General features: G+C 35.5%; 1 protein-coding gene across 9 annotated transcripts in view; it reads left to right on the top strand.

The window, feature by feature from the left end:
* Window positions 1–25,065, top strand: part of FIP1L1 (factor interacting with PAPOLA and CPSF1) — a 46,927-nt gene that overhangs the window by 5,952 nt on the left and 15,910 nt on the right. For 4 of the 9 annotated variants that reach the window (XM_072863140.1, XM_072863143.1, XM_072863146.1 and 1 more), the window contains exons 4-13: window positions 1,089–1,192; window positions 3,397–3,458; window positions 3,663–3,770; window positions 4,943–5,073; window positions 5,353–5,421; window positions 7,733–7,842; window positions 16,663–16,756; window positions 17,829–17,982; window positions 23,455–23,481; window positions 24,049–24,103. In XM_072863140.1, the coding sequence (XP_072719241.1) occupies window positions 1,089–1,192; window positions 3,397–3,458; window positions 3,663–3,770; window positions 4,943–5,073; window positions 5,353–5,421; window positions 7,733–7,842; window positions 16,663–16,756; window positions 17,829–17,982; window positions 23,455–23,481; window positions 24,049–24,103 (914 nt within the window). The remainder of the gene's footprint in view (window positions 1–1,088; window positions 1,193–3,396; window positions 3,459–3,662; window positions 3,771–4,942; window positions 5,074–5,352; window positions 5,422–7,732; window positions 7,843–16,662; window positions 16,757–17,828; window positions 17,983–23,454; window positions 23,482–24,048; window positions 24,104–25,065) is intronic. The other 5 variants (XM_072863144.1, XM_072863148.1, XM_072863145.1 and 2 more) reach the window with 3 other exon arrangements.

Raw genomic sequence — 25,065 nt, forward strand, 5'->3', positions numbered from 1 at the left:
CTTCTCAGCCTGGAAGACAGGCGTATGTAGGATATGATGGAGGCTAACAAAATCATGTATGGAGACTATAAATAAGGATTGACTCCTCACAGTCCCTTTCATATGAGAACTGGGACTGTGAAATGAAAGTCGTAGGAGCCAGGATGAAAACAAATGAGAGTTTGGATCTTCATGCAGCAGACGGTGCTATGGAACTCCTTGCCAAAGACAGTGTTGCTGCTGGGAGTTTCTATGAGTCCAAGGGAAGTCTGGACAAGTACTTGAGAGAAAGATCCATTGGGGCTTACTAAATAGACAAACCATAACTGGCTTAGGAAATGCCCTGAGCTGATAATAATCAGCAGCTGAAAGAGCATTAAGGAGGAGCATCATATGTGTTTGCCCCGTTTTTTCTCGCCCCTGTGGTCTCTGGGAGGGGAAAACCAAAACATAACACCAAACAAACCCAAAACACTGGACTAGATGAACTCTTGGTATGAACTGGCATGACAATTTTATTTACCAGCAAGGTTGAATGCTGTGGGACAGAACAGCACACAGTGTGCTCTTGTATCTGTTTTTTCAGCCTGTTTGTTGAAAAATCTCAAGTATTTTATATAGTTTACTGATGTTAGGAACTGAATAGATTTCTCTGAAGCACAGTGTTCATCTACAACTGGAAAAACATTTATTTGAATTACTCTGGATATGTAATTGAGAATGGCAAGAAGCTAGTCTTGCATATCTTTAAGTTCTTTCCTGAATGACAAGATAAGAGTAGAACCAGTGTGTATAAGCTAGATAGAGGAAAGAAGGATATTAGATAGTGGAAACTATTTTATGCGTATTTAGGAAATGTCATGTTTCAGAAACAGAGCTTAGTATTAAAGATACTTCCCTATTTTGATCCACATGTTTCAGATACTTGTAGCATTTCAGCAGATGAGCCTCCTACATTTACTGTTAATGCTACTCAGTTCTGAGGTCTAGGAAAAGGAGAATTTTCTTCCTTTGAAGATTTCTAGAACGGATAGTTTTGTCTGGATTATTTTTCCACTGTAAAGGTAAGTGACTGCTTTTTGTCTAAGCAATGACTTTTTCTTTTGTAGAAGGTGGCAGAGGCTGAGGATGACAGTGATAGTGATAGTGATGATGATGAAGATGATGTTCAAGTCACCATAGGGGATATTAAAACAGGAGCTCCACAGTATGGGTAAGTTATTTGCAAACATTAACTGGGGGAACTTTCAAAATTACATTTAATTATTAATTCAGGCTCTTTAATACTTGTCAATGTCAAATTGTATGCATAGTTAGTCTCAATTTAGGGTTTTTTCAGCTCTTTAACAATGTTTTTAATGATATAGTGACTTGAAAACAAAAAAGTGAAATGAAATTAATGAAATGTCTTAAAGGCAGAGCTGTTGTATGAGTTAAATTTTGTTTCCGGGTTTTGAGAAATAATTGTATTAAGTTTGTAAAGTAGGGAGTTGTTTTTTATTATGGAATGGCTATGTTACATAGCATTTTTAGGGTTGTTATTGTGACAGTGACATTTTTGTTGCAAATGGTCGAGTGGTAAGCACAGAGAACATTTGTCCTTGGTCCTGTTTGTAGTGGATACAGTTCTAATTAGACCTCTATAGTTTCAATTGCTATTGATGTTGTCAAATAAGATTTTAATGTACTTCAGGATGGAGCTGCCAGTCTCTGGAGATAGTTTCTCGAGATCATGGTTTAGGCATTTGTACCATACAATAAATTTTTTGCTACTGTTATTGCCCCATATTCCTTCTTCTCTTGATAAAGGGCTTGTTTTTCACTGAACACTTTTGAACAGTGTTAATTTTACCCAAAATTATGAAATACTATTTTTCATTACATGGAAGTTTTCTGAGGGAGGTGGTTTGCTTGTTTGTCTTGGCAATCCCAATGGTTTTATGCTTACTAAAACCAGAGTTACTAGGGTGTAATTTCTTAATAGAATTATGACAGGTATGCAGGTAGGTCTGACTCATGTATATTATTCTGTTCTTAACTTTAGAATGCAGGTGATTTACTCCTTTTTGAAACATAATATTTTTAAACATTCAGTATTTCATATCCTAAACTAACTGTGCAAATCAATGTAATATAAAAAATAGCAATTTTTCTTTCAGTTCTTTATTTGTCTGCTTTCAATAACTTGCAGTATGCTTGTGGTGTAGGCAGTGACCTCAAATTTTGTGAGACTAAAGCAAAACTAGATTTATATTCTCAGTGGATTTGCTGGTGCTCTTTCCATGAATACAGAAAACAATGAGCAGATGATCCTAAATCTAGTTAGAGTAGAAAGTTTTATGTAGAACTGGTTGTTTTCTGAAAGACCTTTTTTCTGGGCAAATTGGACAGAAAGTTCATGGGAGGGCAGTAATCTAAAACAAACTCAACATTGCTGTTCATTTTAACTTCAGTATAAGAAGTTCCTTTTATAGGATTAAATGATTTTTCATGTAGTAGTCAACTGCTGTTTAAAAAAACCCGTAAGATTTGTTTGACAAAGTCATGCACAGATACAGCATGGCAGAAGGTTAAATTTTTTTGGTGTCAGTTTTGTACTGTTGTAGCACTTGAATGAAACGTAATGCATGGAAGTGGTACTGTAAACTATACACTGCCTTCTAATTATATGCTAATCTCATTATGTTTATGCGTTGATAATGCCTGTGAGGATAAGCTACATTGCATGCAAATGGTAGTGAAAGCTAGCTTTTAATGTTCCAAATGAACAATACTGTAATTCCTAAGGTAGTCAAATCAGTTCAGTATCTAGGTTTCTGAGTGCATTTTTATGAAGAAAGCTCTCACATATTTTAGAAAGTGAAATGTTACATACTTTTCTGTTGGTCACAAGGACAGGTGATTGCTAGAAGTACATTGAAACAGACAGCCTTTCAATCATTGTAGATAAATGCTTGTATTTTCCACGTCTATACAGATTAAATGGCATAATTATGAAAATAGAAAAGGATCTGTCTAAACCCTTTCTTTTTTTTTTATTTTGTTTTTACTCTAATCCCCAGAGTGTCATCTGTATCCCTAAATGAACTGCATTTTTCCTTTCTCTCTTCTTCTGGTTCTGTCCATTCTTGTTTCTATCAAGGTCTTTATCCTTTCAACTCAGGAAGAGTGACTGGGACTTGCTTCACAACTGTTTATTAGTTGGAGAAGTTGCTACTGAGCATAGAAAGGTACACTCTCTTCCTCCTAGGCTGATCTCTTTACTTTTACAGTGTTACCAGCTTGGAAAGCTAGAGATTCAGGATGGCGATTGAGCCTGGGTCCAGTTTGTTTCTGGATCTAGCTAACTCTTGTTTTGTGTTTTCTTCTGTTTTAAGAGTTTTCTCTGTCTAATTCAGCTTTGTTAATTTCTTTAAGTTATGGAGCGGCACCTGTGAATCTCAATATTAAGACAGGAGGACGAGCTTATGGATCTTCTGGTAAGAAAATTTACACAGTAATATTAGTAAAAATGCAAAAAAAAAGTTTGATTATTTTGGATGAAGGAAATAATTTTCACTTTCAAAACTTCTTGATAAATTTAAATCTGACTTTGTATTTCTACTTTAAGAGTGTTACAACTGTTAAAACTCTATTTGGTAGAGACAGAAGGCTCTAACTTTCTAACTTTTTTTTCTTCACAGGTGCAAAAGTTAAAGGGGTGGATCTAGATGCACCAGGGAGTATTAATGGTGTGCCACTTCTGGAAGTAGATTTAGATTCTTTTGAAGATAAACCTTGGAGAAAGCCAGGTAATGCTCTGGTTTACATTAACTGATATGTAGGTATTCAGTAGGTTATTTTAATAATAATTCCTGTTTACTGCATGTAGATGTTATCTACCCTATAGCTAGAAGATACTGTACAATATAACTTGGAAAAAGCAGCTAAGTTACTTGTTGCCTTTGTGCTGTGCCACAGCGTATGTGGGTGTGCCATGTTTCTTAGTATACATCCTGCACGTATGTCAGCAAAAGGATATGGTAGGACATGCCTTTTTTTCTTTTTTTTTTTTAAATACATGTATATGCTGAACTCTCCTTGGAAATCTGTATTTCTGTGGAGATTACTGCCATTGGTCTGTGCCATACGACAGAAGATAAAGCAGAACGGAAAATAGTTCTAGCAGGTTTGAGCATGAAGAATGGTGAAATGTAGCTGCTTGTACTTCTTTGTGTTCACGCATAGATGTCCCTAAGCTTTGAAGAAGAAGCTGGTACCAAAAGAGTTTTCCATAAGTCTCCTGTGTGTATTGTCTGGTTGGCTCCAGTGATTTGGCTAGACTTGTCCAATACCACTGTTGGATTTTGGTTTGTTTTTTGTTTTTTTAGTCGCAGTACATCTTGCTGCTGTGTATAGTTTTTTCTAGTGTTTGTATATTGCTTAGAAAATGCAAATAGTGTCTACAAAATGGAAAAAAGAAGCCTTTGATAATATTCTGGTGTTTGAACTGTTAGCTATTTGAAATATATTCTGTGCATTTGAGTTAAGTCTGGTCTCTCTTACAATAAAAATACTTCATGGCATCAAATGAAACTAGGAGTCAAAACTAAATGAGGAATCAAATATGGAATAAGCAAAAGGGAGTGGTTCTTCACTGACCATACAGCAATCCTGTAGATCTTACATTATCCTATTGTAAAGATACGGGTGTTATCCTATGATATTCTGTAAGTATCTACTCTTGATCCCTAAGTCAGGATGCCAGGCAAGATACTCTTTCTGACTAAATTTTAATGTTTTCATAGTCTTAGCCATGAATACTCTATATTTACTGATGTAAGACTGTATTGTACGTTTCAGTAATATGTTTTTAGATCAATACCTAATCCGTTTTGATGTTATAAATAGAGGTGTATGTATGTTCAGTGAAGAAACGATGAACTTTGTAATGTCCTGAAAACCTATGCTTTTCTATTTAAAGGGGCTGATCTCTCTGATTATTTCAACTATGGGTTCAATGAAGATACCTGGAAAGCTTACTGTGAGAAACAAAAGAGAATACGAATGGGTCTTGAAATTTTACCAGTTACCTCAACCACAAATAAAATTACGGTAATTAGTACAACTTTTGTGGTATCGTACATGCTTTTTTCCCTGTAAAGCTGCTTGTGTGTCATAAGCTTGTTCTGCCCAGTTCAGTGCGTTTGTTACAGTTTGCGCCTGACTCCCCACCCCGAGCCTAGAGTGTTCCTGTGTTGCTTCCCTGGCGATTTGTGTGGATAGTATGACAGACTAGCTACAGCTAGATTGCACCTGTACCATTATTCAGATTGTGGCCCATCACTTAAGAGTTGTATGGTATCTTAATGGGCAATGTGTTATTTAACTTAGGCTGAAGACAATGCTATGGAAGTAAGACCAAGTGCAGAGATTCTCGATGGCAGATACCATCTTTTTAAGGTGAATTTTAGTAAACTTTTGTTGGTTGCTCTCATTTTTGTTGAGTATTGCTTCCCATGCCACCACAGACTGATAGAAGAACAACTGAAATGGACATAGCCATTATTTCAAACTGTCATCTTACATCAGTGACTTTCTCCGTATGTCACAAAATGCCGATTAAAAAGTGTTGCTTTGTTCGTCACCCTTCTGCAAGCATGTGAGTTAGTGGCCTGGTGAACTAACAAATTTCCCAGTGAAACTAATTTTTCTTTATGTGATGGTTTATTTTTAGTTGTAGTGCATTTGTTTGTGCAGATTAAAGAATTTGTGCAGATGTGCTGGGGAAGCTTTTGTAGATTATGGCATGTTTATTTTTCCTGTGGCCTTGTAGCTCTTAACTGTGTTTTGTAACACTTATCCTTGGCAACTCTGAGATGTGAAAATCAATCTTCCATATTTTTCTGTTGTCCTTCTGGGGTTAGATGGCAATAAATAAGGTTATATATAATATTTTTCTGTTTGGAAATGCTGATTTTCAAAGAGCAGAAAAATCTGTATGACAGGATTTATCTTAAGGATTAAACATTTTTTTCAACTTCTTGTTTTCTCATTTACTCTTTTGTTTGATACTAAAGTTGAAATTAAAATACAAAGGTTATTTATTTTGCTTATTTTCAATATACAGTCATTTTTGTTCTTGAACTGTCATTAAACTGATTTGGAACTGTTCGTTGCTTTCTTCTGTATACTCCTGTGACAGAAGTGTCAATTGCAGACAGGTACTTTTGTTTCCCCTCATATGCTACGTGAGGGTATCCAGTCATTTTGACTTTATCTTAGCAAGAACAGATCAGAAGCTCCTCAGGGCTTTTTGCCTTCCTCAATTATCATTATAATAGTGTTATGGAATGGTGGAAATGGTGGGCAATGGGAGCTACAATTTCCAGCTGACTACACTCTTAAACTTCTCTGAACTGTTGTCCTGAAGGAAGAAGGATAAGTATTCCAAACCAAAGCTTCCCCTATTTCTACCTCAATATTGACTCTCTGGGGGTCCAGTGATCAAACAGTACAGATAATAATTGTGTTGTAAGAGTCTGAAGTAAGAGTTTGTCATGTGTTTTACAAGGAGTTTACATATAATTATTAAATAATTTCATTAACTTCTTTTCCACTGTTCTGAAATACTAAGTCTCATGTAATTTACATGGTGTGTTTGGATTAATCTTCTGTAACTGGCAAGACTTTGTCTCCTACATTTTCCAGTTACTCATTAATTAATAGAAGTCTTACAGATTTTTCAGATAAATACTTAAACCAAACCTATTCAGTTTTTTTTTTTCCATATTTCTAGATATGAAAGTTTAATTCAATTTTTAACGAATCATAACTATTGATGTGCATTTTTGTGGGTTTGGGAAAGAGGTGCCTGTGTTTAGAAGTGAGATTCTGCAAAAGCTTAGTTTACTTGCCTACAAGAAGCTGTGAGATCACAGCCTATATGGCGTTATACAATGAGTGAACTAGCAATGTAGAGTGATGTAGCTATATGGTTGGTACAGTGGGATTGTCTTTAAAAATTGAATCAGTACAGGTTTGTCTTTAATGCTAACCCATGTATGTTTTTCTTTTATGTATAATATGCTGCTGAAGTCAAACAATACTTGAAGTACTTGCATCAAAGATCTTGCATAACTTTAATAACATGTCTCTGGAATTTTGCAGTACTTCAGGAGCAGCAGTATGTTTTTGAAGTATTCAGTCTGAACTAATGAAAAATCTTTTAAAGTTTGCATAACCCAGAGTATGAGGTGACTTCCTAGTATGACTCAGAAATTAAGTGATTACAAGATCTCATGGTCAGTAAGGCAGATGGAGAATCCACTCAGTTTCTTGTCTCACGGTTTGTTGTTGGGTAGCAGATTTGGTAGATATCTCTGTTGTTAACGTTATGAAGATTTTTTTTTTTTTTAACTAAGTTTACTTCTTTTAAAAGTTAAGATTTTATTTTGTTTATACAGGAAATTCTACAAGAAAATCAGTTTGGTCTGTTCATGTCCAAATCAAATGCTTGGAAAATTAATATTAAAACCATCTAATCTTCTGTGATAATTTGTTCTCTGGCATATTGCTTGTTATATATATTAAACACAGTACTTAAGTAATACACCCTTGTAAAATACAGAATTTTACTAGCTGTGCAAAGGTGACAGTTTTAAAAAAATCCAATTAAAGTTGGACTTTCTTTTTGTATTGGCTATGTGCTATGTTGAGTGTTGGGGCTACTACACTTCTGAGGTTAAACTAATGATGAAACATTATTTTGAAGGTACAGCAGGGCAGAACTGGAAATTTGGAGAAAGAGTTGGCAGTGCAGTCGACCAAAGCTGAATTCACATCTCCTCCTGCCTTATTCAAATCAGGAATTCCAACAAACAGGTCAGTTAGACAGTTGTAATTCAAGACCAAAAAACTTTTTATACTGTTACCTCTATGTATTTGAAGTTCATGATTTTTGTAGGAAAAAAGAAAATATGTTTCTATAATAGGTAGAAATGAGGGGAAGAGTGATCCTAATCACTTTTAGGCTTCAGTCACCGTTATGCATGCATACTGTGCTACTTTCTTGGCTGTTCGGGAAAGAGAAAGTAGAAGGAAAGAGGAGAAAAAACAGCAGGACCAAATAACAAGACAGCTATAAAAATCCAGGTGTTGATGTGTGACACCACGCTTTTTGTGTAGAATTAGATTGGCCAACAAAATGTTTCTAGCTAGTATCTTTACGGGTATTAGCTAACACACCTTTTTGGTTAAACAAGACTGAATCAAACACCTATGACTTCAATGACTAGAAGGATTCCTGGAACCCAGTCTCTTTCCTGCAGGGTAGCTTTAGCTTCTCTGTATTTGAATATTTTACTATACTTTCTTTGAAATGAGAGAAATTATTTCCTTACTAGGGTTTCTTCCCCTCGTTCTCCCAGCCCCAGTCTTTAATAAGTTGTGTCGTTTATATCTAAGCTACTGCTGGTTTATACCTGGCACTTGGCTTAGGATGAATCCATGCTTCTGCTTTACTTTAGTTCAAGTGATCCTGTTTAGGAGTTTTGGTTCTATGCAAATTAAAAGCCATAGTATTATAAATGATGGTAAGAGACATAGAGCAGGTTGTACGCTTTCATAAACAGTTAAAGATTACCATCTGTGACTTTAGCGCTGCATCCGTAAGTACCTTGACTAATTCAGAGGCACTTGTGTTCAATTATTCCGTCCTTTAAGAGTCAGTTCAACACCCAGATGTATTTCTTTTGGGTGGAAAAAAAAAATCTTACTTGATAGTCTTGCCTGCATTTTTCTTTCATTCCTAGAATATTCCTCCTGGTAGCCTAAATTCTTCTCTGAGCTATCAGGTTATACTTTTTAGTAGATTTTAGTTCTTCTTTTTTTTTCCATTTTTCTTTGTCTAAGAAGTAGTAAAAGTCTTCCAACCTTTGTACCCACCCTGTAATTATGTTTTTTACTTTTGTTTTCTGAATTGCTTCTGATGTGTGATGTTCTTGTAAGAGTTCTCAAAATTGAATGTACTGTTCACAGGGTAAGGATTCCAAATCTGTATCTAGTCCAGGTTTTGTTACAGGATTTCAATTCTTTATGCATCTCATTGGTGGACAGAGAATCTCTAAAATACTTTAGAAAGTAGTTAATAACCAGGATATTAAAATGTAGTTAAGCTTAAAATTGTAGAAAATAATGCATTGCGTAAATTCTGTGACTGTGAAATTTGTATTTGTTTTGAGAAAGCTTAATACAATAAGGTCATACATGTGCATGGTGTAGGCTTCATAAGTAAAATCCTTGTTGTATGCTCTAGCTAGGATAAATCTGTCTTACTGCAGATGTCTTTATACCATATTTTTATGTGATACTTTTTTTTTTCTTCTGCCCGAAGTTAGCAGTCCCAAGTTTAAGTGACCATCTTTCTGATCTTTAAAGGTTTAAAGTTAGAATATTGCTTGTTAATCAGAGCTTTCCTGAGAAACTCAAGACATGTCTGTTTTCTCCAGGAACTAAGTTTACCTTAGCAAAGGTTGGGAAACCCGTATATCTTTAAGAATGAGAAGCCAGTAAGTGTAGTTGGTCTGTTGTGTAGATAAAGAGGAAACAAAATGGTACATTTCCAGTTGTATCACTTGTGCATTCCAGTGGTTAGAACAGGTTGTTCTATATACATTTACTCTTAATGCTGTAATTGTAAGTTGTTACAATGGCAAAACTGACTTCTTTCCATATTTAATATCTGCTCCTTTGGATACATTTGCTTAAAATAAATTATTGTCTAAAGAAAAACGTATTTCTACCAAGTGGTCAGTAGAGATTTTGAGAGAAAATTGTATGCTCAAAAGTCTGAGAGTAGCTTAGTGAATGAATAAGTCTTAACTGTATGGATTATATATACTTCTACTTGAATGACTTCTCTAGAACGCAGCTACTATTTTCTATATATAAAAACCAGTATTACTAATTTCTTTATGACCAGGCAGTGTTTTATAGGATTGGACTTTTTTTTTTCCTTTAATTAAGGAGTTAATTTTAGGTAGGCAGAAAATTTTTGGCAATCCAGCTCTTTGATAATTTAAAATAATTGCCTTTATGCCATGAGGCATTTGTCATAGCTTTGTTGTAAAATTGCTGGAAGCATTTCTCATGTAGCAGTAAAACTTCTCTCAGCTTCTAGCAGTAATTGATATATTTGATGAAAGGGAGGGAAAATGGATGCAACTGGGTATAGTAGCATTGGTGTGGGGATTGGTAAGGAGGTGGGCATGAGGAGAAGAGGAACCCCAAGAGCAGAAAAGATAGAGGCACAAGAAAATAAATTGCCTAGGCAATTTATCTCACCAGAAGCAGCACCTCTTCTGAGTCACAGACAAGCACGACGTCCAGAAAAGCCATTTCAGGCATCAGAAAGTGGCAGGAACAATATAGGAGGGACAAATCACCCAAGTTAAGGTAAAGGGAAGGGGGGGGAAATCAGGGCATGAGCCTAATTTAACATTTTAATTCCCCATTTACTAGTCAGGGTTGCAACATCGCTTCGTGGATGATTTTACACATAGATACTGCAGCACATATTTCTCTTTAATGGGAAGTCTGAGGACAGATAGTGGTTTTTGCTTTTTTTCATTTGTAAACAAATGTTAAAATAATTTTGCGCCTACTGTTTTTACCTTTTTAGTTTGAGTATAGTAGATGTTTGCACATGATTGCAGTTGAAATTCTCAAACAACAACAAAAAATCTCTGAGGTCTAGCAAGAATGTTACTCATTACCAATATGGAGGTTGTAGTTTACAAAATAGAAACATAATTATTGCTCACCAGCAAATAAAAGTTACTACTTCACTAGAATTGCATCCTAAATGTTTAATTCAAAGAAAAATTCAGTGTTTGTTCATATAATGTGTCTGTGTGAGAAATTTTGCTTGAGTTTATAAACAATGACTGTCTTAATCATAGATGAGCTATTAGTTGTTTAGAAATTACACCTGAACCTCTTGTCTTGATTCTGTGATATTTAGGGCTGTTGAATAGCATAAAGTGTTGTGTAACCCTGAAGGAGGAGTTAGAACATAATGGAAATGGTTTGGTAAATGCACATCATATGTAAACAATATGGTGTAAAATAGAATGTTTGTTCTCTAGAGGTAGTTAATTAAAGATTCATTGTGTGCCTACTCACAATTAAGGTAAAAACCTGAAGGAATCTCTTTTGAGTGTAGTGCATTCTAGAACGTGAAGACGATTTGACATATTTCAAACCTGTCCTAACCAGCCAGGTCATAGAGATGGCTGACTTGATCTTACTGGTTTTTAAACCAGTGCTTTTCCTTATGTCATTTTTCAAGGACTGTGAGGTAGTATTTATTTAGTAGCAGAGAAATAAGCAGAAGTTCCATTTACGAGCTGGATGCAAAAACTGGTATTTTCTCATTCCAATAATACCTAGAATAGCTCTCCATCACAAAACTTTGTTCTGTCAGAAGCTCTTAGTTTTTTAACCTCCATTTATGCTTTTTGGGTTATTACTAAAGAGTACATTACATTTAAATGAATTTTGCTTTCAGAGAAATTAGCCTGTTAATGTGATGGGCTATTTATCAGCTTTCTCTGTGCTTGGGCCTTTCTGTAAACAGAATTTTTACAGAAAATGGATATATGATATGTCATTACTGTGAAAAAATACAGGTTTCTCTTGTCTCACAAGCCTAGTTCATGAAACTAAATGATGAAAACTCAGATATTATTTAGAAAAAATGTCTATTTTGTATATCAGTGATTTCTGTATTAAATTTGTTTGCTTCTTAATTATATCAATCAGTAGTAAGTGAGCTCAGCAAAGTTGGGGCTGTCCCCAATGGAGGAAGATAAAGCATAAAACACATAAGCAAGACAAGAAGGAACACAAGAACATATGAAATACAGTTTTTAACATATACTATAATTCTATATTTCTTGGACTAGACTGTAAGTCTAGTGAATAAATATGGTATCCAGTAGTTAGACTGTTTCTGAATTCTGAAAGGTTAGGGGGAGGGTTCCAAAATCAGTTCATTATTTATATTACTTGTGGTGGTAATTTATATTACAGTGATTTCTGAAGCTATGAATTTGGAAAATAATTGGTTTTGTCTTTTTTTTTCTTCTTCCTTTTTCCCCCCTTTCTCTTTGCTCTATAGAACCTAAATAAACTCAGCTTGCCAAATGAGATTGAGATATCTTTCCGAATTAAATCTCCATGGAGGGTGGTTGTTCATAGTGCAAATAGCTCGTAAATAACCATTCTCTAATTACAGTGAAATCACTCACTGAGTTGCTGGAATGTTCCTTTCAAGCTACACTTTGTATGAACTCTGCTGTGGGTTCATGTGCATCCCACACGCGTGGATTGCCTTTTTATGTTTGGCTGTATCCACTGGGAATGCATCTGTATCCCAGGTGCCCTGATCATGTAAGGGACAAACCAAGCCCTTTCTTTTCTTTGCATACAGCACTGAGACAGAAACCTAGTAATGCCTGCTTAATATCTTATCACTAAGCTGGATAATGGCTGGGGAGTCTTTGAAATTTCCCCATGTGCCAACTTGCTATGACTTAATCAAGATCCAAGGCTTCAGATTTGCCCCTTTTACCAGACTGCTGAACTGTTGAATTCTGGACACTTCAGATGCCTCTCTTGCCTTTGTGAAGATTACATTTTTGACAGTGGTGTCATCTGCTGCTCCATGTGAAACTGAACATATGCTTTCTCATGTTCAATTTCAAGCTTTTTTAGTGGAGTACTTAATGAAATCATTATTGCAGTCTTGGAAACAGAGAATTTGTCAAGTTCAAGGTATGATGGCAAATTCCTGAACTCATCCATCATTACAAAAATTAAATCTCTTGGCAGCTGTTGGGAAGAACAATGGACATATCACTATAAAACATTATTAAAAATAAAATTATAAAGCACCAGCTCAGTGAGAATGAGTGAGCATAGGTATGCTCTTCAGACTCTAGAAAAATTAAGTGAAAGTTCATTTCAGTAAAGTTGATGTCTAGGAACCAACTGGTGGTCTAGATTTGCTTCCTTTGATAATGCGGTCTGGTATTTGGGTTGCTTCCCAAGCCAAAATTAGTATTATTGTAGTATGGTTGATGCACATATTACTTTAATGCCCAGTACTCTTGCATTGGTGTCCATTGCTTATGTTTTCAATGCTGATTCCAAGAGTTGCTGGCAGTGTGCAGTGTAAGAGAGGAAGAGTCTTAATTTGAAGTGTATCACTCTCAAGTAGAAGCCCTGTAAAACAGTGGAGCAAGCCAAGCAGGGGGTCACCTGAGGAGGGACTTCTTGCTGCAGAAGAGAGTCATCTATCATACACAAGGACTAACGCTAGGTAAAATGAGTCTTCTAGGGTACAGTTTTAGATAATTAAGAGACAATGCCAGCAATGGAGGAGAACCAGTGTCTTAGAACTCTGAAACCAAATGAGCTGTCAGAGTGAAGACTGAGACAAAGTTTTGTTGTTCTACAAAAATTCACTTGGGGTTTTTTTTTTTTAGTGAAACAGTTGGTTTAGCAATTGTTTTATAATACCTATGTTTCCAATTTAGTTACTGAAAGCAAAATAGTAGTAATAATCCACAGTGCGGCAGTGCTGGAACACCATGCAAGACCACCAGGGAGGATTAGGAAAGCAGGTGTTGATTATTTCAGGATTTAGGCTGAAACAATCTGACTTGTAGGATGGGATGTTAGAAGATCAGAGAATTTCTTAAACTTGTGTTATCCTTGGAGAGGCTGCTGTATAGTATATACTGGTTTAGTTTGCAGATGTGTTCTCAGACTCTTGTACCATTGGACTTTTTTTTTTTTTCCTCCAGACTGTTTGTGGTTAATGAGCTTGCTTTAAAATCCAGGAGGAAGCTCTAAACCCAGATATTGAAAAGCTCAGGGGATGGGCATTTGTATCGTCCTTAGCATGCAGTCTGCCAAGGAACTTTAGATTATCTCTGGGAGATCTAATTGATCCTTCATGCTCTAGTGTCTGCTGTGTCTTTCAGCTGCATTGGAATCTAGGTATTAGAGCAATTGGGGTCAGAGCTATCAGTCCGGCAGAACTTGGAGCCTGTAATCCCAACTTCCAGCTGTTCTCCCTGCTATTTATATTAATGTGGCTAGTAGTCCACAAAAAATACAAGAACTTGTCTTCTAAAACTAGAATTATTTTTTTTTCTTTCTATGGATTTGTTTTCTGACGTTTCCTGGAAGTTTTTTCGCAGTCTTTCTTTTACTTTGTTATGTATCATGCTATTGGTAAATATTGTCAGTTTTCTCTACTATGGTTTCCCTTATAGGTGTGATTTGTTTCTCTCATCCATTAGCAATGTAATTTTGTACCTCATTTTCTAATGGAGTTGATCTAAGTGAATATTGCTTTTTAACCTCTTTTAGAAATTAACCGTGGGCTGCAAAGCAGTGGGTAGGTTTTGTTCTATCTGCATAAGAATAATAGAGTTATAAGTTCTCTATAAAGCTAGGTTTCTGGGTTTTGCTTGTCTTGGGGCTGCAAACAGCAAAGTGCACTATGCTTTAGATTCTTCCTCTCTTCAAAATACTGGTTACCCATTGTCACAGATACCACGTTTCAGTTTTAGTAAAAGGCATTCAGATCCTTGTCATATTATTTTCTGGTCTGGTGCCTCGAGTCCTTTACTGTCAGTATATTCCCATGTGGTTGATTTATTGAAGATTTTGAGAGATTGATTATGCTTTAAATATTAGTGTTTGTATGCAATGGAATGCGATCGTGTCTTTACCCTCAGCATAGCATTTTTAATCTGCTTTGAAAAGTTAAAAATAGAAAGTTGCAGTTGACAGCTGTGTGTCCACAATATCAGATAGTTTTGGGGGCTTAAAGGTACCTCTCTTAACAGGCTATGTGAATATGTACAGTTAAGAATTTTATGGTAGCAACAACTTAAGTCTGACAGGCGTAAGCTTAATAGATTGACTCGTTTGGAAACTGAAGTGAGATACATTTGCATTTAAAATTCACACATTGACTCCAGTGTGGACTGGAATAACTTGTTCATAGTGAACTGAAATCACTGCAAATCACTGAAAATTTAAATCATAGATTCTGCTTTTCTAAATAAGATGCAATTCTTCAAATTAATCATTAATAATCATACCCATTGAGAAAGAGATCTTGGAATTATTGTTGCTGCTTCCCGAAATGTTAGTTCAATTTCCAGTGTTAACCAAAATAAGAAAATGGAATGGTAGTCATTATTAGCAGTGGGGAACAAACCGGGAAAAGTCATTGTGATAGTACATAAAGCCATGATGCATTGAGAGCTGAATATTGTCTGTGGTTCTGTTTATGCCAGACAAGAAAAGATATAGTAGAGGTAGGAAGGGTCCACAAAAAGATGAAATAAATAATGAAAGTTATAGAGTCACTTCTATATGAGGAGACACGTGGACTAGTTCAGCTTGGGAAAGAGACAACTGAGAAGAGATAGAACAGAAGTACCACGAATACTACACTGCCAGAGAACAGGAATTTTTTTTTTTTTTTTTTTTTAAACACAAGGACTGTAGGGCACCAAACACAATTGTCAGTCAAAAAAATAGCTGAAACAGATCTCATCACTGGAGATCAAAAGTAAAAGTGTCTTCAAAAGAGAAAGTGCAAATGCAAGTTAATCAGGGGCTGTTAAACACAGTTGCATGGGAAGTCCTTAAATTTTTGATTGGCAGAAACTGAGAGGGAAAGAATGTGTATATGCATGTAACTTTTCTTGTCATCTTTCTCTAAAAATCCATTACAACTACTTCTAAGGTATGTGTTCTTATTTACATTGTTTGTTGTTGCCTGATTGGGTTGTAAGGCAGACCGAGGGGGGTCTTGTTCTGCTCTGTTGCCGGTTTCTTTAAAGAAGGTGAAAATAGTGCTTAGCTGTGCATATGTTTTAGAGGCATTTGAGAGAGAGACATTTTACATTTGGAAAACTGAGGAACAGAAGTATGAATGGCTGGTCTAAGATTCCTTTGAGTTTCATGCAAGGTTTAATTTAAGAGTCAGTGTCTACTAGTTTCATGTACTTTCTGTTTGATATTAAGACTGCGTATTCCAAGATAAGAGAGATAGCGGATGATTTTGTTCGATATGTGCTGCAATATTGATAGCATGCATGGTAGGGTTGGCTTATGTTTATTTCTGCCTCCTAACTTCCTTTTGTTTGATCTTCCATGGAATCCTCCAGTATGGTTGCTTGCGGTTTAGAAATTATTTCTAATGATTAAGTTATAACTATTTTACTTTAGATTGTTGTAGAAGTTCTGTTGAATATATTTTTTTCTTACTGAGGTTTTTTGTGATCTCACTGTATTGTTCCCCCCCCTTTCTTTTATCAGTAACAGAAGTGTAGATTTATTATCTTGTAGGGGATGGAAGGAGAATGTGGAGAGTCAGCCTTCGTCCTACAGGAGTCTTTATTGCTGCATTGTTTAGTTCTACACACTGGCATAGTTCAGCAAATTTATCACATTTAATGTTCTTCAGAAACGGTCTTTTATGTTTTATACAGGAGAAGGAACTTCTGGCATTTAGAATGAGAGAAGTCCATAAGACTTTCTTCTCTCTCTTCTATTTTCTTTTTTTTCCTTTTCTAATTCTGCTTGTTGATTCTGGTTTTTCCTGTGTTGCAGGCGGATATCTGGTACAATAGATGTGATTGGACAAACCATCACTATCAGCAGGGTAGAAGGACGACGGCGTGCTAATGAAAACAGCAACATACAGGTTTTATACTGCAGATTTGCACACTATCTTTGCCTAAAAGTCATTTTTGCTTTTCCCATAGCTTCTGATTAAAACATTGCAGTGCGTATGAATGAGTAATACAGAAGTAGCTTTACGTTCATGAAGAAAGTTATGGCAGTTAATTGAAATATATTAAGATGAAATATTTGGTATATTTCAAAAGATAAATGTTTGGTTTCCTTTGGTACTGAAAGGAAATGAGCAATATTGCAGACTTACAATCCAGGAGACAGCATTGGCTTTGCTAGATCTACATGGTATAGCATTTTGTTTACTAAGTGACAAAGATAAATATTGAAACTGACTGTCCATTTCTCCCCTATTCCTGCCAGACCCTAATGCTGGAAGTGAAAGCCTCTTCATATGCAGTTTGAGAAATGCAGTCTTTTAAAAATAACTTGTGAAGGAATAAATAGTTGATAGTACTTTTTAAAATTATATTGTATTATTTTACCATAAGTTGTAAGATTAGTCTATGATTTCAGTCTTTATGGGCTTGGATTATCTTAAGAAAACAACTAAGTGCATTAAGATTGAATACACTTTTTCTCTCCTGACTTACCTGTGGAGAAGAATCAAGGTTGCTTGGTGCCCTGGCTGCATTTCCATGCCAATTTAGGTGAAGGTTAAACAATGAAAATAAGAATGGATTGTAGTGCTTATATTGTAAATGCTGCCATGTGTTTTTCAGCTGATCTCACAGTGTTTAAGTAATTTAAAGTCTTGGGCTTTTTCATGCTTTTCATATTGATTTTTAAAATATTTTCCTTTATATGTAAATTTAAGATTGTATTTTGGGCCATATTCAGATGGCTTATATTCCCTCTCAGATCTTACATTTGTTGTTCCCTATTGGCTGCTCTTAGACCCTCGGAGGTACTTGGCAAGTATGGGACACCGAACATAGGGATGCAGATAGAGCTTAAACCATCTGAATATGGCTCTTTAGGCGCGTAAGGAATACTTTCCTGTTGTAATAACTGGAAAGAGAGGAAACCTATCTTCTACCCTTTTGACATAGCAATTGTAACTATAGTTTGATATTTTACAGGTTCTTTCAGAACGATCTAATCCTGAAGTAGACAATTTTACCAAGCCACCTCCATTTTTCCCTCCAGGAGCTCCACCTACCCACCTTCCACCACCTCCTTTCCTCCCACCCCTTCCAACTGTCAGTACTGCTCCACCTCTGATTCCCCCACCAGGTAAATATCCTGCACTACATAGGATGTGAAAAATGAGAGATGCATTATCATCAAATGCTTGATGATACTGTATTAAAGACAGCTCATTCCGTGCACATTTGGCTATATGTGCAGAATTTCAGAAGTTTGTGTTCTACTCTTTTCTTAAATATGTCTGCAAGGCACAGACAGAAACTTTTATCTTTACTTTCTCAGTAAGCGTAATCCCAAGTAGTAAATAATTACCTAAAGACTAAATGTTGGATCATGTTTCCTTCAAAATGTTTGAAATGAGAAGCTGTTTTCTGTAATTCAACTACTGTTAATACTATTGAGAGGTACATGTTAACGAATCTTTCTACAAACTTTAGAACTAAAAGTATGGCATACCATGAATTTGTGTCAGAAGTTGGATTCTCTGGTGTCTAAGGTCAAAGCAACAACAGAAGGTTTAATTCCCCTTTCCCCTCACAGTATGTATGAATTCCCGGAAGTCTGATAAGAATTGAATTTGTGCCGTATCCTTTCTTTCAGAGGTCTTATTAGCACCTGATGTTTTTATCCACCATCCTGTGTCTGTGAATCTTAGAGGAATCAAAGCTCTTTGAGAACTCTTCTCATTGTTAAATCTGGTTTGAAGTTTACTGATATATACTGAACATTTACTGAAACTTGATATTTATGGAAATTTACTGGGGGGAGTGTCATGGGCATTTGCACAGATAGTGCAGTTACCTGAGTGCTGTCATTTTAAGGAATTAAGTTCAAAAGGACTTAGCAAGGAACTAAGAAGAATGGTCAGTGAGAAATGAAAATAGATGGAGAAACTTTGGGGACTATTTGAGTAGAAAAGTGAAGGACTTTTTTATAGAAGAGACTGATTTAAGGTGCAGCCCCTTTCCTTATTTTCTCCTTTTGTTCCTTGCATTCTTTTGCTTGACTTGTTCTGAAAACAAGCTGAGCAGTTTCTTTGCTATTCTGTTCACATAGGGAATCTTTTAAAAGTTTCTCTGTTAAGACTCTTACATATAAGCAAGGAATTAACTTTATTATTTCTATGCAACAACTTTGTGTGGGGCTTTATAGGGTTTAAATCCTCGTAGCAGAGGTGGCTTTCTTCAATTGCTGATGACGATTTTAAAACTATTAACTCCTGCTGCCTGGCAAGCTCTGGCTTTCATCAGTGATTGTCATATACAAAATGGTGCAACCTAGAAAACAGAAGAGAAGAGATTTAAAGATGAAATAATTCTGCTCTTTTCCAAGTTTTTGTGCATAAATATAAAAAATGGGGTGTCTGAAGAGAGACTATGCTACTGCTCTGGCAATTTTGTGATGTTTCCTTACTGTAGGGGGGACAGAAAGCAGAGGAACATGACGCTAATGCTGACTGTGGTATTAAGCTGCATTAAAACCTTTATGATAAAATAATATAGGTAATGGATTGCAAGTTTTTAGAAAGTAATTATTTTAATTGTAATTATGGTACAGAAAAGGTGATCTAAGCTGTATATTATTAAAAGCATGAGAGGAACCCCCACACACCCCAGATGCACTTGGTGCACGGATGTCATATAGGTATACTGGACTGTTCTTATGAAACCCTTCACCTGTTGAGTTTTTAAAGGTGAAAGAAATCCACATGTGTTACAGATTTAGCAATCAGGTTTGGCTTTAGTCTTGTGGTTCACAGACAGGTTTATGACATACACTTGTTCAGAAGGTCTCCTTCAACATCCTTCCGTGCTTCGAGTAGATTCGAAAATAACGATTAAGAGCTGTGGATTTGGTTTCTTCAGGCCTGTGTTTTAATTGTGCTGTTGCCAGCTCTTTATCTTCAAAGCTGTTCCTAAAATAGAATCTTCCATCCCTCCTAGGTTCAGTGGAGGAGGAGGAAAAAAACTACTCTTACCCAATATTAAACCGGGACTACTTGCCAGAAAATTTAAGTATTCCAAATATAAAACATCCTCCAAAAGCCCCTTTGAAAAAGGATCTTGCTTTGAAGTTAGATCTCTTGTTCTGAATTCATTCACTCTTGCGATTCAAATCTTTTTCGAGGAATGAGTCCTGGAACAATTCAAAGGGCCAAAGCAGAAAATTCTCAAATACTCCAAGGAGATCAGTGACTTTGGCAAAAAATGTGTTAGTTTTTGTTTGCTTGGTTTATTGCTATGTTGGAGTAATTTAAATCTAAAGAAGAATGTGGATGCTTCTGTTTAACAGGCTTTAAAAGTTGTTTTATGTGTTTTGGTTTAAGAGTGTAGTTAAAATGTGACATGTATTTGTGATATTAAAAAAAAAAAAATTACTCTGAAGTACTGAACTTCTGTTGCACAACTTTGGGAAGTTTAACTGCCTAGGCTTACACGGGGGCTTAGCAAGTAACTGTACATCTGCTCAGCCCCAGTGATCTAAGTGTGTACTTTTTATCTTGTGGTAAAGGAGAGAGAATTTGACTTAGTTTAGCCTGTGGCAAAAGAAGTTTTTACACAAAGTTGAGTTATATTACATTGCTGTGGGCTATTACACAGTTCAGCTAATTTGCAGTATGTTGTTAAGCTGTGGCAGCATTATCATGTTTGATTCCTTACTCCGCAAGCGGAGCACGTGTGGCATTACTTTCCTTTAGTAAAACCTACTTGGTTTTCTGAAAATATTTACCAGCCTTGAGTTGGTAGGATGGTGTATGATGCCCTGAAGGCAATTTTGAGCACATTAGGTAGAATGCTGCACTAATGCCATTTGGATTGCTTTTGACACATGAGTCTTGAATATTTGGGTTTAGGCCAGGTGTATCTTTGTGGCAGGACAATGTGTTGTAGGGACATGACATGATATGACCTACGCTAAGTCACCTTCTTGCACTGGTACTCAAGTTTAGTCCCTATATTGCAAGGAACGACTCAATATTTCAGAGTCTTTTTTCTTTCTCAGAAGAAGTAATTGGCTGATGCCACTCCAAGTGTATTTTCATACGCTGCGTTAGTAGAAGGTGAAGGAGTGAAGAGTTAAGAGATTCTTAATTTTCCATTAACTGAAGTTTATGATTTTTTTGTTTCTTGTTTTGTGTCACATTCGTGTGTTAGTGAAGAAGGTGAGGAAAAAAACCTGTTCAGATCATTTTAGTGATACTTGCTAACTTGGAATGTAGAAGAATGTTTCTTCCATTACGATACCGTCAAGTAAACTAGCTTCTGTCTTAAAATGATATAATAATTAATCATGACTTTTTAAATGTTCTTAAAGGTTGTTGAGGAAAAAAAGCCTATGTGGTTTTTTTAGTATAATACCCTGCATTAACCAATTCATTAAAATTCTCCAGAGACCAAATGTCCAAATATTAGTTGCATTCAGTCTGTCTTAATTTTGTTTGAATGGCGCTCAAGTGAAATTTTTCATTTGGCTTTTAATTTTGTGATGAGACTTTTATTTGTATTTCTGCACAAGATAAAATTCTGAGGAATGTATTAATTGCTTAATCAGAATTTCTTTCTTTTTGTAAAGAGTATTAGCTGATGGCTTTCCAAGCAGTTCTGTGTGTAGTGCTGAGAGCCATGTACAGTGCTAACAATCTACTGGTTTTAGTGCAGCAATTGAAATTTTTTTAAGCATAAGCTAATAAATTAATCAATTTGAGAGAAAGTCTGATGTTTTTCTAGCTTATGTTCTCAACATTGCTGTTAAGAGGTACTTTTTATATATTTTTATATATATTTTTTCTATGTTGTAGGCTCATGAAGAATCTGTTAAGATGGACAATTAACCAAAAAAGATGAATAGGAAATACTTCAGCTATGCAACAGTTTGAGTTCCCAGTCTTCCTTTTCTTTCAGAAATTTTCATTAGGAGTGTTTGATCTTTTAAATGTTACACTGTCAAACTTTTTATGGTGTGATTTCCGGTGTTCTTAACACCAGTAGTGCTCATTGGAAATCTTGCGTGCTAGTGAAGAGAAAATGGCTCATGCAGTTTAGAAATTTGGCTTTTGGGGTTCACTGGCTCCTGATTTACTTTTTGGCTGAGAGATTAGGTTTTAAATGTTCAGGATTGGACAGCAACCTCAATTTTGTTTCACAATTTGTTTAATCCTGTAGGATTAATGCTGGTAAGAATTCATGTCGGTGAAATCACCAGCAATTAGTGAACGTTGATATTGATTACTCTTCCTCAGCTTGCATATTCCTTCATTCTGTACTTCTGCCAAGGCAATTTGGGAGCAGTTGGCATTTCTAGACATTATAATATGTAGATGTAGTTAAATGTTGCTGCGATACAATAGACTTTTAGTTCTAATGTTGAACTACTGATATATATATATAAAATTAATCATGCAGTGGCCAGTACATCTCGGGTATTGTCTGAATTATGAAGTCTGGAACTTGAATGAGATGGGTTTTAATTTAAGTGGGTCTGGCTGCTGTTCTGTCTGGATGTTCATGCAGTTATGGCAAAACCTATGAAAGCCCTTGGCAAAGTTTTCTGTTCTCTCCCCCCCAAAGTCTTGCAGCGAGTTGTCAGATTGAAAGTACTTATTTTTTAATGGAAGCAGAGTTGCTCATAACTGAAAGACCTTTATGCCTGGTAAAGTAGTCTATTTTCTGATGATACTCTTTTAGCCCAGTTTATTATTTTCATGTAACAGTTTTTTGTGTGCTCGATTGAGGTAAAGCTAGTTCTTTGCAAAGTATGAGAAGATAATGTCCTTTAAAGTGTATGAATGATTTTTACCTTGTAATCATTCCTTTCATAATCAAATAAGATAGATTTATATGTTGAGGCAGTATATTTTGTTAGGTCAGCTGATTTAGTTGGGAACAATTTCTCACCTTTTAGTTATAACAGCTAAGCTAGGTCTGAAAACTAGAAAAATTAGGACAGTTTTTGAATATGTTTGTATTAAAGGATGCTCCTTTCTCAGATATTTACGAGAAGATGGAGTACTGAACATTTTTTTTTTTTTTTTTTTTTCCCCTCCAAGTAGCAACTGAATGATTAATTGCAGTGTGGCATAGCATTGACTGAAAAGTCTGTGATGCTTACTGTTGCTAGAATATTTTGTCCATGTGGACCTACTATTTCCTATACTAAGCTGTTAAAGGTCAGAGGCCAATTGCATTTCCTTTCATCCAGTCATGGAATATAAAATAAAGCAAATGTATTCTGTGGGATGTTACTTTCCTTCTGGATACTAAATATTTTAGGGTTATGGATTTAATTCTGATCTTGAGACCCACAGTCATTCTTCCTTATTTTTGTCTCTAATTAAGTAACATCCTGAAGAATAGGAATTTAAGTAAAAGCCAGATTTCACAAGGCTTGCATAAAATCTTCACAATTGGTATTAATGTGAGATCTTAATTTGAGGACACAGAAAATAAGTTACCATTCTTCTTGATCATGTATGTGGTGATAGCTCAGTCTGATTTTCGATCTACGGATGATAAACATAAACTATTACTATAACTGATATATTATTTTTTGTCTTTTTAGGTATACCAATAACAGTGCCACCACCAGGTAAACTTGCTTAGAATTTTTTTCCACATTTGGTTAAGAAATGGGAACTTAACTGATGTGCAACTTATCAGCTTCCTTCTAGTTACATAGACAAAAGTTCTTAAATACAAAACTATAGGTATAGATGTAGGTTCAGTTATTTTGATGCCAGGCAGAAAAGAAAATGTATGAAAATGCTGTTGACTAGTGGACCTAATCAGCCAGGTTTAGATGTGTGCTTCCTTCTTTTCTTTCCATTCTTTTTCTTCAGCTATGCATTGTTGTTTATTAAGTATTGTTAGATACTCAGAAATTTTCCTATGCTTCTAAATTATTGTGTTTTTAAGAATGATAAGGTATTTGATTCGAAGCACTGATAATATATGTTTAACCCTCTGTCTTTGTTAAGCTGGAAAGTAGTTCTCAGTCTTACAAAATAAAACCCATGTACACAGTGAGAAACAATTTTTGCATTGTACTCTATGGAATTTGTTTGCCATTTTATGCTTAGCCTAGTTCTTTTATGTGTTTATGGTTTGGTTTTTGGTTTTTTTCTTCCCCCCCCCCTCACCTAATTTATTATTGCAGGCTTTCCACCACCACCTGGCGGTCCTCCACCTTCCCTCATACCCACAATAGAAAGGTGATTATCTGTTTGAAATCTTATAAAGCAATATATCAGTATTCTGTAACAGAAATAAATTAGTAAGGACTCTCACACTACCCAGTGTTTTATGGATTTTATCTGGGAGTGGGGAGACAGTTTCCGATTTTTACAGTATTTTTACAGAAATGTTACTAGTCTCACCTGTCTGACACTTAATATTCTTTTGAGTAGGTTACTTGACTACTTAGTAGTGTAGTTGAGTTATAACACTGTATCAATGCCAAGACTTAAGAACAAATTTAAGGTAGTGATTGTTAAAGCATTCTTTAGTAGTCTGAAGGCTTATTTAAGTGAACCGTATACTTGTCAGCTACTGTATCCTTTTCTATAAATACAAACAAACAATTTGGCCATAGATTCAAGCCTTCATAAGCTATAGGAAATGTCAGAGTTCCACAGAATCCAAATTTGTATTTCTGCTGTGTTTGTTCTTAAGTGTTCAGCTTTAATAGGCCTAACAGTATTTTTTCAATAACTTTTTAATATACTTGTATACATATATATACACATACATATATTTTTAAAAATATATATATATGTATGTAAAAGGAAGAAAAAAAAGGTGGCCAGCACAGTCCTTGAAAAGAATTTATATTTTGCTAGAGGCCAAAACCAGGTCGTATACAAAGCTCACTTAAGAAGATGGTGCAAGTGTCTTGCCAGTCCTTTGGATTTCACTGAAGGAAGGTGCACACATCTGTTCCTTTGAAACTGAAAATTCTATTAACATATATGCTACAGGATGATGATGGTAAATCTCTGAGAAAATCCTTATCTGATTTAATTCAGAAAAAAACCCTAACTGGATGCATTTGATGTGCATGAAAGTAAATTTATTATTTCATACTGGCAGTTGCTGTGAGTGACTGCTGCTTCTGACTGTTAAGCAACGGTCATTGCATTTACTTGTAGTGCATATTTATATAGTTTCTGAAATA

The sequence above is a fragment of the Ciconia boyciana genome, chromosome 5 (assembly GCF_034638445.1).
Source record: "Ciconia boyciana chromosome 5, ASM3463844v1, whole genome shotgun sequence".
Taxonomy (NCBI): Eukaryota; Metazoa; Chordata; class Aves; order Ciconiiformes; family Ciconiidae; genus Ciconia; species Ciconia boyciana.